The sequence below is a fragment of the Furipterus horrens genome, unplaced genomic scaffold (genome assembly GCF_987537825.1).
Source record: "Furipterus horrens unplaced genomic scaffold, mFurHor1.1.pri manual_scaffold_7, whole genome shotgun sequence".
Taxonomy (NCBI): Eukaryota; Metazoa; Chordata; class Mammalia; order Chiroptera; family Furipteridae; genus Furipterus; species Furipterus horrens.
The window spans coordinates 5,277,805-5,294,875 of NW_028327177.1; the positions used below are offsets into that span (position 1 = coordinate 5,277,805).

The window sequence follows — 17,071 nt, forward strand, 5'->3', positions numbered from 1 at the left end:
CTCCAGAAGTGCCTGGCATGTTGCTGGCTCTCAGAAAGTTCATTACTAAGGGAACGAATGCACCACATTCTCCTGCTTGCCCTTTGGCAGGTGAAGTATGGCTGGTGGCTTTGCAAGACTATTGTGAACAGATCTAATTTATGATATAACCTTTCATGCCACACAGAGGCTTCAAGTCAGACTCTGTCACGGACTGTGTAGTGAAAAGTAAAATACTTTAGCATCTTAAATATATATACACATAGGTAATGTTTTAAAAGACATAGCAGGGAGTAATGTACACTGAGCATGTGCTGTATTTTCGTCATAGGCAGGAGAAGTCGTCGCAGGTGGCCCGCGACTATCCAAGTCTGTGAACAGTACCTCGGACAGCGGCAGACAGCCCACAGACAAAAGGTACCACCCCCTGGGCTTTGTTATAGTGTCCTGTTCAAAGTCATTTTGGCCAGGTGCACCTCCCAAGAAGATACAGTTATTTAACGTTTTAAAGTGATTCATACCATGAATGTTAACTCCCCAAACCTAGACTCCTGATCTGCAAGGCCCTTGACCCCTACAAACAAACCTGTGCGCAGAGAGGTCCCAGTTCCCTGTGATGTCAATAAGGGCGGTGATGTCAGCGCCAGGGACTGCCACCACTCCCGGGGCCCGTGCTCTGCGCCAGGCACTCTGGGTGTGCACTGCCCAGTGTGTGCCATGTGCGCACCGTGTGCAGCCTCCACTTACAGGTGGGAAAGTGAGGGAGAGAGACGTTTAGAATGTTCAAGGCCATGGCACGTTGGGACAACTGCTGAGCCCTGCTCATGACACCGCTGCACTGTGTGCCTTTTATGTCCCACAAGTCACTCGGTAGCTTCCAAATCTCTCACGGCTGCAAGGGTCCAGGATGCCCCCCATCATGGCTCCTCCCGCCGGTCTCCTAATCAGAGGTCATCCTCCAGCCTCTGCTTAAGCTTCTTTCCCACCAGCACCTCCACCCTCTCGAGAGAAGATTCACCCCATTCCACGTACTTCCTGGTGGGAGGAAGGCTCCCTGATTCCTAACTGAAGGTTCCAGCTCTGCCCCCTGGGGACCCTCGGCACAAAGCCCACCCCCAACAGCAGTGATATTCCGTAAAGTATTTTGAACAAAGCTCTCGTTATTTCTCAATTTTTCCGTACAATGAACATCCCAGTTTCTTCAACTTTCCTTCTACTTGTCATGACTTCCAGACGCTTACTGTCCAGATGGCAAAATCTATTTCGAACCAACGCAAACTATCTTAGTGACACAAATGTACACGCTAGAATTACCATTATAAAAATACCTGAACGGGAGCTATAGTTATGTCTTGCATAATACAAGCAGTTAGGCGTTTGTTGGAATTTTGCAGAGATTTTCAAATGCAGGGTTTGTTTGAACAGGTATGGAATTGAATTCCTGTTGAAAAGTGGGGAGCTGTTTTTAACCTTGGAAGTCCACTAGTATTTCCCAGCTTAGTGATTTCCATTTCAGATACATGTGTAATTTACAGAGATTCAAGGGTGTTGTGACTACCATGAATAGTCCCGGTCATAATTAACCCCCGGCAGCATCAGCGCATGTAAAGATCTGAATCTAATCTGGGAGGGATTGCACATGGGAGGCCCAGTCTTGCAAGCAGTCTGGAGCCGGTGTTCAGACCCCAGGATGACTGTCATCGCTGGGGTTACAGCCGGTGACTAGTGATGTCTTTGCACCGTCCTTCCCAGGGGCACCTCCTGTGTTATTTTAGAAGAGCATTTCTGTTTCATCTTTATTAATAAGAAATGATCGCCTCCCGATCATACGTAAAACGAGGTGGGGCAAAGGTTGGTTTACAGTTGTACATCCGGGAAATAATACAATAATAAAGAACGAATAATACAAGAAAAAGCTCTGCTTCGTGCACTCATACCTGTAAACCTGCTTTGCCCCCCCTGGATTTCTGTGTGAAGGTTGTTTGTGGTGCTCCTGAATCATGGCCGACCTCACGATCCACATCACCTCGGCCTCGCACGGGACCGAGGGCAGGAGGTTTGAGGGAACACAGGGCTGCTGACGCCCCAGGACGACAGAGCCTCTCCCAGCCAGAATGGCCCTTTCCGCGTGCTGTGGAGGCAGAGCCGGTGGAAATGGAACAGCAGATGGAGCTGGGTTTGGTTCATTCAGACTGGATGGGATTGCGCTTTGGGGGGATGGCAAGGGATTCAGCGAACCCTCGTGGTCCTGTGATTCTGTACAACGAAGGAAGGCACCCCGCTTCCTCCCACACGGGCATGTTGCATGTCGCGTGCCTACCCTGTGCTGTGTGATGCTATGTGGTGTCTTATCGTTGGCATTCAAAATAACTACAGGCTAATCCCGGTGTTCCTGATGTACTGAGGGGCAAAGAGGCTGAATAATTCGCCCAAGGTCACAAAGGTGCTAAGTGAGCGGAGAAACCAGGATTATAGCTCTTCGTCCATTCTTCAGCTTGCCTCCTTCCCCCCTTCATCCCATTTCTTTGTTGTTTTAATATACTTCTCAGGAGCAGCCTTCGGTTGAGTGGGAAGCACAGAGCGTTTTGATATGCCCAGTGCCCCCCTGCCACGCATAGGTGGCCCCATCACCAACATGTCTCCCGTCTCAGGAGTGCATGTGTTACCATGGGTGGACCTACACTGACATAGGATTGGCACCCAGAGTCCGTGCGTAGTTTACATTAGGCTCAGACTCTGTGTTGTTCATTCTGCGGGTCTGGACAAACGTGGAACGATTTGTGCCGCCGTCATACTGCCATACAGGGCAGCCTCACTGCTATGAGCATCCTCTGCCTTCTCTCCCTCCCGCTCCCAGCAACTACTGAAGGTTTTGCTGTCTGCACAGCTCCGCCTTCCCCAGAATGTTATGTCGTTGGGTATCACACAGGGTGTAGCCTTTTCAGGTGGGTTTATTTCACTTAGCGACACGCATTTAACGTTCCTCCACGTCTTTCCATGATTGGAGGGTGCATTTTTTAGCGGTGAATAATATTCCGCTATCTGGATACACCATAGTTTGTTTATTCATTTACTTACTGCAGGATATATTGGTTGTTTTCGATTTTTGGCAATTAAAAATAAAGCCACTAGGAACCTTGCATGCGGGTTTTTGTGTGGACGTGTTTTCTCCTCCTTTGGGTCAATACCAGGGAGTGTGATTGCTGGGTCGTGTGGCGAGCGCACGTTTGGTTCTGTAAGGAACAGCCAGACTGTCTCCCAGAGCGGCCGCAGCATCACCGCAGTGAGGGAGGGTCTTGCCACACCAGGTCCTCGCCGGCACTGGGTGCACTCAGTGTTCTGGGTGTTGGCCATTCTAATCGGTGTGTCGTGAGGACTCCTTGTTTTAATTTGCATTTCCCTGATGGCGTGTAGTGTGGAGCATCTCTTCATATGTTTACTGCCAACTGCACATCTGCCCTGGGGAGGTTTCTGGGAAGGCCTTTGGCCTGACTTTCAATCATGTTGCTTTCTTACTGCTGAGTTTTATGAGTTCTTTGTATATTTCAATTTACAGATGCCTTTTGCAAATATTTACCCCCCATCTGTGGCTTGTCTTAGCTTTCTCCCGAAATTACCTTTCACAGAGCAGAAGTTTTTCATTTTGGTGAAGTCCAGCGTGTCAATGATTTCCTTCATGGATCAGGTCTTAGGTGTTGTATCTAAAATGTCATCACCTTACCAAGGTTTTCTAGGTTTTCCGGTTTTATCCTATGTTGTCTTCTAGGGGTTTTATAGTTTTGCATTTTCTGTTTAGGTCAATAATCAATTTTGTGTTAATTTCTGTGAAGGTTGTTAAGATCCGTGTCTAGATTCTTTTTTTTTTTTCTTTTCACATGGATGTCCAGTAGTTCCATGACAACTTGTTGAAGAGTATCTTTGCTCCATTTTATTACCTTTGCTCCTTGGTCAAAGATCAGTTGACTGTATTTATGGAGGTTTATAAATGGGCTCTCTATTCTGTTCCATTTACCTATATTTTTATTTGTTTACCAATGCTGCTCACTGTCTTGATTACTGTAGCTTTATAATGAGTCTTTAAAATGAGGAGTATTGCCCTGGCTGGTGTGGCTCAGTGGATTGAGTGCTGGCCTGTGAACCAAAGGGTCACAGGTTTTATTCCCAGTCAATACACGTGCCTGAGTTGGAGCCAGGTCCCCATTTGGGGGCGTGTGAGAGGCAACCACACATTGATGTTTCTCTCCCTATTTCTCCCTCCCTTCCCCTCGCTCTAAAAATAAAATAAATAAAATATTTTTTAAAAATTGAAGAGTATCCCTCCTCTGACTTTGTTCTTCTCCAGAGGCCTGGGAGGTCCTCACCCAGGAAACATGTGCTTTGGGCAGACCCTAAGGGTGCTGCCAGCTTGGGGCCACTTTACTCTAAATTCAGGGCTGAGGGTCTTTAACCACCAGCTGCTATAAACTCACGGAAGCGTTAGCTGTGGTGACACTCAGCTATCTCTGTCCTGCTGGGGCCGCTCTCCTCCCAGCCCCTGGGGAGGTGGGCCACATGGGCTTATGTCTGAGTCACTCTTACATGAGAGAGAAGCCCTTTGCGGCTCACCCCAGCTGGGGAGAGGGCATCTGTCAGACTGCCCACCGGAGTGCTTGGGACCTTGACCCCTGACCCTAGACTCCATATGGTCAACATGACCAGGGCACAGCTTCAGGGGCTCAGGAAGTGCCCTCTGCACAGGGGGCATCAGGACCAATGTCCCTCTTTGGGTTCCTCCATTCGCTAAATTCTGACCCCTGGTAGTTCCTTATTATCTTGTCAGATTCTGAATGATCTCAAGAAAATGTTCAGCTGGAAATGGGAGTCTTTGGGCCAAATGTGCCAGCCCACCATATTACTGGAAGAAAGTTCTTATGTTCTGTGATACACGGCCTCAATCTTTGATGTGTTTTACGCCTATGAATACTTTTTTCCCCTCTCTTTTTTGGTAATAAACGTGTTCATTTTGTCTTTGTTATTCTTACTAGACTCTAGCAGTGCTGGTCCTGGCAGCCAGGTGGCGGGTCAACCTCCGTGGGCCTCTGTCCTCAGCCCTCTGACTCTGAGGCAGGAAGCGGCGGGGAGAAAAGCCCACTCCTCTTCATCTGGGGGATGCTTGCTATTTGTTACCTAGAGCTTTATGAGTAATTCAAGTCCTGCTTGCCAGTTACCCCTCCAGCCTCTGAAGAGGGTGAGCTGCAGGTAACTGTCCTGGCCAAGCTCATTCTTCACTGCTGTGATCCAGAAGTTGTGGCCCAGGAGGCAGGCTGGCAGTGAGCTAGGCTGTTCTTCCTCAAAGTCAAGGGCAACATCATTACAACAGATGAATCTGGATATTTACTTATTTAACCCACTGATATCATAGCCTTGTAAATAAGAATATAGTAACTCAAAAGCAGAACTCTATTTAATAATGACTATAATGTAGGTCTTTGAAAACTATAACTTCCTGCATAGTTTATAGGGTACAGTGTGGGTCTTCAGAATAAGCTATTTTATACTCTGTGTGTACTTTGTATTTTTATATAGCAGGTCTGTGTGTATTAGTCAAAATACTGAGAGGAGTCAAAAACTCAAATGCCTTCTTGGGCTGAGCAGATTGCAGAATTGAGGGGAAGGGTTTAAGAACAATTGAAAATTCACACTTTCCGAAGACAAAGCAACCTACCCCCCCACCCCAACTCTCTCAATAAATTGTGTTCCCAGCTGGAAATTGGTCTAAAGGCTCCTGGATTAGACAGACTCTGTTTTTCTTTAGATCATAGATCATTTCTTATTTAATTTCAGTTTCTCATATATGATTTTTTTTCTTTAAAAAAATTTATTGTTCAATTACAGTTTATAGTCAAGATTATTTTGTATTAGTTTCAGGTATCTAGCATAGTGGTTAGACAGTCATGATTTTTAAATTTTATTCAACAAGTATTTATTCAGTAAAACTATATACCAGAGCTACAAGTTGAAAAAGACGAAATTTCTGCTTCGACAATGTCAGTCTAGTAGAAGAACAGACCAATAATGGGACAATGACATGACAGTGTGATAAATTACTAGAAAACTTATCTGTGTGCTCCGATCATTGGATTTCCAGTGTCTAGAAAACAGTAGGCACTTAATATATATCTGTTGAATAAACTGGCTGAATGAGTGGTGCAGTGATTCCAAAATAATGCAACTGATCAGCAAAATCACTGGGGGACCTTTATAGAAATACCAATTACCGGGCCCGACTCCGGGCCTTTGGAATCGAAATTGCCAGAAAAGCAGCCCAGTGACCTGCGTCATCTAGAGTTTCTGTGATGATGATGATGGGACTCACTGGCCAGTGGCCTCCTTTCCTGTCTCAGTGTAGCTGAGAGGACCGGGTGCGGGCACTAGGAGCAGTTTCTCGGGGGCTGGGCTGTCTGACGCAGCAGGGTCCATGAGCCTTACCAGCCACATTCAGGGGCAAGACCCACCTGGAGCGATTCCGTCATGATCCTGGCTGTGGGCCTGACTTAGGGAAGCAGCCCTCTGACCCGCTGACCCGTCCACCAGCTGCCTGGCATCAGCAAGCCTGGGGCCGCTTTTTAACATTATTACTCCAAGGTAACACCCTTGCTTCTACAGGGCTCTAAGCTACTTAAAGCCAGGCTCAATCTCTTATTTTTTTGCCTCTGTGCTCCAGGGATAGAGCACTTGCCAATGTTCGCTGAATAAATGAATGAGTGAATTGTATCTGTTTGAAGTTTAATTTTAAGTGATCTATCAATGTCCTTTGGCCTTTTTTGTCGTTATAGCAGCAAGCGAACTGAGAAACTAGAAGTGGACCCTAGCAAGCACTCTTTCCTCGATGTGGCTAATATAGTTCAAAGGGGAAAATACGCACCCAGAAGAGTCCGACCAGAATCTGAGCTTACACCCGGCGAGGAAGACCCAGACTTTGAAGATAACCCTGAAGTACCTCCGTTGATTTGACGACACATCAGGCTTCATTGACTGTGACCCACGGACCCATCTGGCTCAGTGTGGGGAACATAACACATATCATTTATGGGGTAAACATAGAGTTATTCATCAATATCACTGCCCCAATGTCTTAGCTCCTACCCTCTACAGTAATATTCTTAAACTAGTTTAAAATTTAAAGGTGTTCCTTAAATATGCTATAAGTCATTAGTTGTCTAGATAAAGTGTTGGCTAGTGAAAATGCTCAGTAAATCTTAGAACTAGCATAATGCAAATATCCCTTAAATAAGCAAAATACATGCTGTTATGGACTGAATGTTTGTGCACCTCCCAACTCGTATGTGGAAGCCCTAACCCCAAATGTGATGGTATTTGGAGGTGGGGACTCTGGGAGGTAATCAGGTTAGAGGAGGTCACAAGCATGGGCCCCCATGATGGGATTAGTGTTCTTAGGAGAAGAGGAAAAGAGACCACAGCTCACTTGGCCCCCGCCCCCCTACACCCATGCGAGGACCTGAGAAGGCAGCCATCTGCGTGCCAGGAAGAAGGACATCACTGGGAACTCAGTCAGCCAGCATCTCGATTTCAGAGTTCCCAGCTGCCAGAACTGTGAGAAACAAATGGCTGTTTAAGTCACCTGGTCTGTAGTGTTTTGTTATGGCAGCTTACGCAGACTAAGACACCATCCACTCCTCAGAAGATGCATGGAGTCCTGGGTGTCACCTTATCTACCCTTGGGTGATGGATATTCCTGCTCTAGAGGAGTTACACCTAAAGGCTATAGCATCTGCCTGAACCTTAATCCAGGAACAGGGAAGGTTCACTCAAGATCAAGAAAGGGCAAAGGTTGTCCTGGCCAGTGTCGCTCAGTTGCTTGGAACACCGTCCCATAAACAAAAGCTGTGGGTTTGATTCCTAGTCAGGGCATACACCTAGGTTGCGGGTTCGACCCCTGGTCTGGGTGCATGCTGTCCCCAGTCCAGATGTGCACGGGAGACAACTAATCGACGCTTCTCTCTCACATCAGTGGTTCTCTCTCTCTCTCTAAAAGCAATTTAAAGAGGTCCTCAGGTGAGGAGAAAAAAAGAAGAAAGAAAAACAGAAATGCAGAATTTCAAGACCCACCCCTTTAAAAAACAGAACGAAAGGGCAAAGACAACGTGGAGACCAAATACGCTGTGTCCGGGCCACGGCAGCGAGGCGAGCATTCGACCTTAAACGGAGGGCGGGAGGAGTGTCTGTCCTCCTAGGAGTCCCTGTTCCCAACGCCCAAGACTCCCCTGTTCCGGCATTTTTTTTTTCTCCTGCTTTTCAAGTTTTTCTTGAGCAGCCGGAGGGCCCATCATGTCTTCGTGTCCCCAGCACAACCATTCATGTCTCTGCACGGTGCTCCCAGCTGCCATAACGAGCCTTGCAGCGGGGCCCCCGCCTCCGGGTGGTCTGGGGATGTCACCAGGAACCCACTGACAGCGAGCGCTCATAGTGACCTTCAGGGGCGGAGCGTGCGCTCAAACTCCAGGGCCTGAGAGCATGCTCCCTCCTTCCCCGCCCACTGGGGGCCTGCCTTCCACTTGACCACCGTGGAGGGTGGGGTGTCTGTCACGGGGGACAGTCTGTCTCAGCTTGCCTGACACTTGGGTGGACAGCATTGCCTCGTCTCCAGCTGACACACAGCAGACCAGGGTGTCTGTCACTGGTAGCAGACCTCAGCTGAGACTTGCTGCCTCTGAGACCTCTGGTCCCCAAGCTGTGCTCCTTTTGTGCAGTCTGGTATTTTCCTGGTGTTAGAGATAAGCTCCGGCTTGCTCAGCTGATGGCTCTGTCACTCAGCAAACAGGTGCTGAGCACCTACTAGGTGCAAGGAGCCACACTGGGTGCCAGGACAGATTCTCTCCCAAGAGTCACTTTCTGGGTTCCCATCCTCTTTCTGCTGAGGGACTGCTCCCTGCAGCCAGCACAGTGTGAGGGCAGGGTGACCCCCGCCCACTTGCCATCCTCCTCCACGTGCACGCTTGCCCTCTCCCTGTTCACCCACCCGGCCAGCCCATGGAGTCCGCTCTAGGTCTAACCCCAACGACCCCCCCCCAGTGTGAGCGCCCCTTTGCCCGTCACCGAGAGGACAAGATCTGGGCCCCAAACCTTCTGTGGGTCTCCCACTGCTTCCCCCTGGGCATCCAGCATGTCCCCTGCACCAAAGGTGTCACCATTGCTGACAGCATATGTGACCCTCTGTCGGGCGTCACCGAACTGAGGCTGGAGATGCGCTGGGTCCCGGGGCCCAGGGGAGCCGTGTCGGGGCAGTATAGAACCGCGTGGCATTGCGGGGCCCAGGCAGAGTGCAGACCCTGCCGGTGGGCGGAAAGGAGACTGGATCCCTACCTTGCACAAAGGTTAGTTGTAGGTCGGAATGGGAAGGGTACTACAGAGACCGTGTAGATCACTGCCGCCCAGCTGGGGCCTTCCTGAGTGGGGAGCGGATCATGGGGACCCCGCCGCCCACTGAGGCGCATTGACCTGCGGGCCACAGGCGCAGCCCCAGCTCACTGCCAGGCCCCCCGTGAGTCTCCCTGCGGGGCCCTGGCTGCTGAGGACGCAGCGGCAGCCCGCGTCACAGGTGTCCCTCCCTCCGGACGCTCCTCGTCGGAAGGAACATGTGCTGCCTGCCGGGATGTGCGCCCTTCCCCGTGGAGGGACATCCTTCGTATCATACTCCTTGGTCTGAACTGAGGCAGTAAAAACAGAGGTGCTGCTGATGGTACCCCCACGGAGCGTAACGCCTGACATTCTCGTAAGGTTCCTGATCCCCGTCTTCGTGGAAACGTCCCCAGTCTGGGTTTGTATTTCTGCAAGCCCTCCTTCCTGCAGTAGCCTCAGAATTCCACCGCTTCCTTTTCTTGCCAGCGCCCCTGGGGTCTGAGCTGTCGATTGCTCATCAGCGGCTCCCCCAAACCTGTCTGTGTCCCGCAGTTTGAACGACTCTGCCACGCTGACCACTGAGTTTCCATCTTTCATGTCACGTCCCTACTCAAACCCTCCAGGGGCTGAGCGCACTGGACGCGAAGGCTTGTTCCCTTGCAGACCAGCGTCGCTGACCCTGAGCCGGGCCCAGATGCCCAGGTCAGCCTGCACAGGGCAACACCCCTTTGCCCAGACCTAACAGGCTCCTCAGTGCCAGTCCAGCCATGTCCTTGTACAGCAAGGCAGCGCGACTTTTATGGCCGAAGAACTCTGGTTCACAGAACCCGCTTCAAGAATGCTTTTCTAGTCTGGAAAGTCCTCACACTTGACTATCATTTGGGAACCATTTATAAAGCACCTACTATGGGGCCAGCACAACACTGGGTGCATCATATACAGCCGTCTCCAATCAGAACGGCCTGCAGTGTTGGGAGCGTTAGACCTACTGTGTAGACGAGGAACATGGGGTTCTCTGGGATTGGATGACTTCTTAGTAAGAGCAGTCTGGCTCGAAACTAACCTCTCTTATTTCACGCCCATGCACTTCCCACTACACCTGTTTCTTTATGTGACACCATACTGATTTATAAGAAACATAAACAAAGTTCCATATATGTGTATCCACAAGATTAGACCCTTAACCCCACTGATAGATAAAGGATCCCAAACTCTCCTCTTGTGGGGAAACATGGGCACTGAGTACTTTCTCATATCTTTTTATTGCAATGTCTCTTTAAATCAACCCCTTACTCTTTTTTTCCCTATTAATTAGCCAGGCTGCTAAGCTGGCACAATGCATGGTGTAAGTGTCCCCATGTTAATAGTGCCTCCTCAGCACGGAGGCAGTGTGTGAAATTACCTGCGGATGTGTTACCTGGATGCGGTTAGCACCCCCTGCCCCCCCTCTCCCTGCTGCTGACGTCAGACCGAATGGGAACTCAGCAGAAAGAGCGGCAGGCCTGCAGCAGCCACCAGCAGAAGCCTGGGGTCAGAGGAGGTGAAGCCCTTCTTTCCCACCCGTGCCCTCCCCATCACTCTGCTCCCCTCGGCCGCGGATACCCTGTGCCTGCAGCCCACCAGCACTCAGGGCCCAAGGCTTCCAGAGCCAGCTGTTCCCGACTGGTATTGCCCTGTAGGGGGTTCACCCCTTAAACAGGGCACATTACATCTCCAGGCAATTGGATAGATCAGTTAGGGAGTCGTGCTAATGGGACAGGGTCCCTAGCACCAAGGAAGCCTACCCCTGCCTTCAGTGCTGGGTCTAACCTCCCAGGAGCCCCCGCGCTGGATGGGGGAGGAGCTGGGGTGCGTCAGGATAAAGGGGAGCTCTCTTGGAGCCTCCTGGGGGCTTTCCTCCCAGTAGGTCTCTAGGCAACCCAACCTGTGGTCAGCACTTCCTGGATTGTGAATTTTCTCCCCAGTGTTAACACCAGGGGTTCCCAAAGCACCAGTGCGGGTCTTTAAAAAGTTTAACAAGTTCAATCATATTTGAGATTAAAGTTGCTCGTTTGTCTGTTCATAAAACAGAGTAAATTCAGGTCAGGTCTGCCTGTTCCATGACCAGAAATAGCCTCCTCTACGCGAGAAGGTGTAGGCGGTAGCTAAGGGAGGGACCGGGGTGCAAATAGAAAGCCTTAGAAGATAAGGGTTCCCACGAAAAGGGGACACAGCCTTGTTTGGCACTTATTTGTGGTGTGATCTTGGGAATGCTATTCACCTCATGTGAACCTCGGTTTCCTCACCTGTAAAATAAGATTTATGGTAACACCGATCTCATAGAGTTGGTTAAATGCATGTGACCCTCCTGGTACATAGTAACCACATCCATAGCTGTTAATTATCAAGATGATGATGATAGTGCTGATGACGGTGATGACGGTGATGATGATGGTGGTGATGATTTTGCTGACAGAGAAGAGTAACGTGTACAAATTATTTAGTAATGAGAAGTGTGGTATTGGAACTGAATAGAGTCTAGAAACAGGACCATCCCGTATGGACACTTGATCTAATATAACAAAGGAGAAACTAGAGGGCAGCAGAGAAAGAACGGCTTTTTCAATACATAGTGCTAGATCAAATGGGTATCTATGTAGAAAAAAATGAAACTTGACCCCAACCTCACATAAAACCGAATGTATAACAGGTTATTTTTAAATCTAAACGTGAAAAGTAATACAGAAGAGCTTCTAGGATGGTGCCACCTTGCTGGGACCTTCCTAGGTGGTTACTGCAATCTGTCTGAGCCTGCTGTTCATCGGGACACATTGGAATAGTGAGCCAGATAACTATGTCTTAAAAGCATGAATAAGGGCAGCTGCTTCCTCTTTTATTGCCCTCAATCCATGCGGTGAAATCTTCTCTTCCTGTTCCCATGCAGTGAGCCCGCCCGAGCAAGGCTTGGGATGCGTCTTGGCAGGAAAACCGTTCTCTCTGTCCTACCTGCAGTCATGTCTGCATGGCAGGCCCGTGACCTGGGTCCATGCATCCTGGTAGGTGAATGGTTTCCGAATCTATTCTTCAGGACCAGTCATGCCTCTCAAGGCATCGTCAACATCCCAGTGCCAGAGTCCAGGTTCGGGGGACAGTCCTTTTCCAGATGACCCTACTTTGAAGCTCAAGGTGTTTTCAGAGAGACGAAGTCAGTTCTTATTTCCCGCATGGCTTGTGATCTCTGTGAGTGTCTCCACTGGTCTGAGTCCCAGCAGCACAGGGGTGCGGGTAGGATTCAGGTGGTCCAACCACCTGGGACAACTTCGAAGAGGGAAAGGTGACGGATGGCTCCCACGGGCCAGCGGTGCACTCGGCGTGAAACTAGGAGCATCTCCAATCCCTGGAGCGATTCCACGAGGCTCTTATTTTGCAGGGAAGCAGGTTTTGCAGGGAAGTTCGGTTACTTACCCAGGACGACGCCACAGCTAAGCAGCAGCAGAGGCAGGACTTAAACCCAGCCTGGCGCCCCCTCGGTACATGGGCTGTGGAGCGAGGGCAGGTAGAGGGGGGCTCCGCCATCACAGCACGAATGGAAACTGCCAGCCCCCACCTGCACCGAGAGGGAGAAATCGGGCTGCTGGGCCTGTCCTCCCCTCTCCTCCGACCCGCTGCAAGACTGCCGGGAGCTGCAGGGAGAAGACCCGCAGGGGCTGTGCTCCCTGGAAGGGCCAGAAGAGTGGCCATCGTTCTCGTTAGACCTGACGAAGGCCGTCCCATGAGCTCTGGGTGCGACGTAAGCAAGTCAGAGTCCTCATCAATTCTTAGGTTTAAGAAAGAATGATCCTTAAAGATACAGTTTTAAAATGTGTTCTTTTGTCAACATGACATAACTGACCATGAACCGGAGAATTGCGCTTACCAGCCCAGCCTTTTCGTGACCTAGTTGGGCAAGTGAGGCCGACCTATGATTGTAAAAATGATGATAATAACAAACACTTATTAAGCATTTACTGTGTGTGCTTCATTTTATTCCAGCAAACGTTGATTAACGCATGCTGTGTTCCAGGCTGAGGGCAGAGCAATAACCAAGGCAAATGTGCCTGACCTGTGGACTTGACAGTCTACGAAAAGGAGGCTGACTATAAACAGACAAACGAGTAAATAAGCCAGCCGACCGCGTGGTGTAGGAGGTCTGGAGAAAAGTGAGGCCGAGAGAGGAACGGAGGCTGTCCCAGGGCAGGAGGGTTAAATGACGTCATCAGGGAGGCTGGCATCGAAGCCAAGGACCCAGTGAGCCACCAGACCTGAATGGGCTTCTTAGGGGAGAGTGTTCCAAGCGGACTGAGGAATCCATGCAAAGGCCCTGTGGTAGGAATGAGCCTAGTTCCTTGAAAGAGTGACTAGGAGGCCGCATGGCTGGAGAGGGAGGCGCGAGTCACATGAGGCAGACTGGGTCAGGGGGCTAACGGGGCCAGGTCATAAGGCACCTCGCAGAGCCCTGTCACCTCTCTCTTCCAAGTCAAACAGCAGTGGGAGGCCGCTGAAGGGTAGGGCAATCTGCAAGGCTGTTCCCGAAGGCCTGTTTTGGCTGCTCCTCCGGGGCAAGGGGGAAAGCCAGGGGCCCGTTAGAAGTGGTGGTAACACCCCAGAGAGAGACGATGCTGGCTTGGGTGGGGGGTGGGGGCGCAGGTTGGGAGAAGTGACGATTCCGCATCGATTTGGAGGAGAGATGTGTCAGGGTTTGCAGAAGGAGTGAGCGTGGTTTTGGAGAGAGGGGAGTCAAGAGCGGCACTGAAGTGTCTGGGGCAACTTTAACAGGGCTCTGCAAGAGTGGGAGGGAGTTTCACCCGGGGCAGCGGAAGGGAGGCTTGGCCTGGGGCAAGCTGAACTGCCAACACCTGCAGGAAAGCCGGTGTGGGGTGTCCTGTGGACAGATGCACCCTAGAAATCAGGGGAGAAGATTGATTGGGTGGGAACATGTTTCCGTGGCCCATAGAGGGGAGTCCTACCAACCTCACTGTACAGTGAAGGACATTCCGTGGCAGAGGTTACGTATGACATTCAAGGCCAGCTAAGGAGTCAGAAGTGGAACCCAATTTGGAAACCGCCCTTTAGAACTAAATTCCTGTTCTATTGAAGACGGTTTCAGATGTAAAAAGAAAATCCTCATGTGAATCTCTCAATCACACACACACACACACACACACATGCACACATACACACAAAATCTTTGTCTCTCGGCTCAAACTTGCCTCTGTCTAAGCTCAGATCCAGAGCCAGCTGGCCTCCTACTCACTTGAAAAAAAAGGTAAAATCCCACTTTAGAGAGCCTTTCTTTGGCTTAGAAAGCAGTCACGCTTCACGGTTCACCCAACGGAGGATTGTTTTTGGCAGGGACACCAAGGAGATGATGTCATTCTCTGAGGACAGGGAAAACCCGCGTGCCTTTGGTTTCCCCTTCGAAATCCATCCCAGCAGGGCTTCTGACACCTGGTGCTGGCAGCTCTGTACACTGGGACAGCGTTTTTGGAAAGACCATCTTCAAGATGCAGCAAGAATACTAAATATGTTCATGCCCTATGACCTAGTTCTGATCCTCTCATCTTAGGAAATAATCAGACTCCCATAAAATTGTCTTATGCTCAGCGATGTTCATCATAGCCTTATTGATGATACTGGAATTTTTTAAGGCACCTAATATCCAATGGAGAAATGGTTATGTAAATTATGGGTGTCAGACATTATTTTAAGAAAGAATTAGAAAAGTCACAGAAAATAGTTCTATTAAAATGTTCCGCTTCAATGGCAGGAGACAACATCATAGTTTGGTACCGTCTTAATCTATGTTGCGGTGATTTTTAACATCAATCGGTAACTAATGGAATACAGAGACAATGTTGTACACATAAAAGGATGCTGTTAGTGATGAATGGGGCCTCGCTTTCTTTCCCTCGGTTGAAAAACTAAGGCTGCAGCTCAAAACAGAAGACCTTAGGAGCCTCACGTTCTAACAGGCCACTGCCTCACGGCTCCCAGAGAGGTGCCATGTCAACACGGCAGCCCTACCATCACCCCATCACCCTCCGACCAGCGCACATGGAATCTTGAGAGACAGGAGAAGACAGCAGCTCAGGAAATCCAGGAAGGAAACAGAGAAGTTCTATTCCTCCTTTGTTATGCGACCCCCACCCATGGGCTGGGGCGTGTGTGGAAGGTCCCATCCTCATAGCCAAGGGAAAAAGGGGCCAAGAGAATTGCTTGTAAAAGCAGGTGAAAGCCAGAAAGAAGGAGAAACCGGTCCCTTCCTTGGCCCTCTGCTTGGCCGCCACACTTGCTGAAGAAAGGAGCAAGAGACGGGCCTTGGGGAAAAGAGAGCCAGGTCCCTAGCATGACATTGACAAAGAGAAGATGAAAATATTCCTCGTCCTCGACCGCAGACATGATGTGGAGGTTGACGTGGGAAGAGCGCACGGGAGCGGTTATCGCTCAGGACTTACTTTGTGCCACCTCTGATAACAAGACCACAGTGAGGGAAGTGCTTATAAAAACACCGGACTCTTGTTTGTTATCAGTTCTCTCTGGGAGGACACCCATGTCCCCCATCCCTTCTGTCACTGCAAGTTTGTCCTGCCTCTGCACCTTCACATGCTCCTTGCAACAGCCCACTCCCTGGCTGATATTTGTCCACCCTGCAACCATCAGTTGAAGTGTAACTACTATTCCCATGAACTGCCCAGTAAAATTTAGGATCGCTCTCCCACATGCCTGCACGGGTTTGAAAATACTCCCCTTATGGCAGTTATTTCAATGCCTCCTAGTAATCTCTGTGCCACCACCCAGTAATTCTGCACCAGCCTCGAGCATCTCCGAGGCCGGACCAGCGCTGACTCATCTCAGCACCTTGCAGAGAACCCAGGCTGCTGGAGCAGCCACGGCCTCCGATACGGCTGCTCCCTACGGTACAGAGAAGCAGAGAGCGTGGCCAGCTGCAGCCTGGCCCAGAAACGACACATCAGTTCTGTGGCCCCGGCCAAAGGAAGTCCCGTGGCTGCACTGAACGCCCAGGGGCAGGCAAGTGCCGTACTGACGTGCCAAGAGAGGACCTGGGAATTTGGGTACATGAACCCAGTGACTGCCACGGTGAGTAGGTCTGGCAACAACACAGGGAATCACATCGCGTGTTGAAAGGATTAAATAGGGCATGCATAAAGTGCTTAGAAACCTGTGAAATGCTGCACGATTATTATTTCTGGGTTGTCATTGAAGTACAATGCTACAGGTGTTCAGACAGGGGAAATGTTCAATTTGACATGAGAAATTGGGGAAGGCTTCATGGAGATAAGGGCAATTGTAAGATAATTAGAATTTAGACACATGCAAGCGGTAGAGCAGGCCGTCCGGGTAGGGGGACAACAAAGGGCTGGAGAGAGCGCAGTGAGGGGCCCGTTTGAGGAGCAGCGTATCTAGGACAGCTTGACAAGAAGGCTCTGCTGTAATAGCCTTCCGACAGGGAGGAGCTTCCAATGGCTGGGAAATAAAGTGCCACTTGCAGAAGTGAAGGTGCCCATATGCAGGAACCCAGACACCGTGGAGACACAGAAGGCAGCCCAACCCCACCAAGACCAAGTCCTGGGAGCCATCCGATGAGCTCAGCACCCTCTCGAGGGCTCATGACACAGCCTGGCATGTGACATACCTCTACCACTCATCCCTGCCC

At 50.1% G+C, this 17,071-nt stretch overlaps 1 protein-coding gene across 1 annotated transcript in view; it reads left to right on the forward strand.

Annotated features, from left to right (window-relative positions):
• Nucleotides 1–7,558, forward strand: part of DNAAF11 (dynein axonemal assembly factor 11) — a 56,681-nt gene extending 49,123 nt beyond the window's left edge. Inside the window, exons 11-12 of the mRNA XM_090282727.1 lie at nt 315–396; nt 6,795–7,558. Of these exons, the coding sequence (XP_090138853.1) occupies nt 315–396; nt 6,795–6,972 (260 nt within the window). The 3' untranslated portion in view covers nt 6,973–7,558. The remainder of the gene's footprint in view (nt 1–314; nt 397–6,794) is intronic.
• Nucleotides 7,559–17,071: the final 9,513 nt, after the last annotated feature.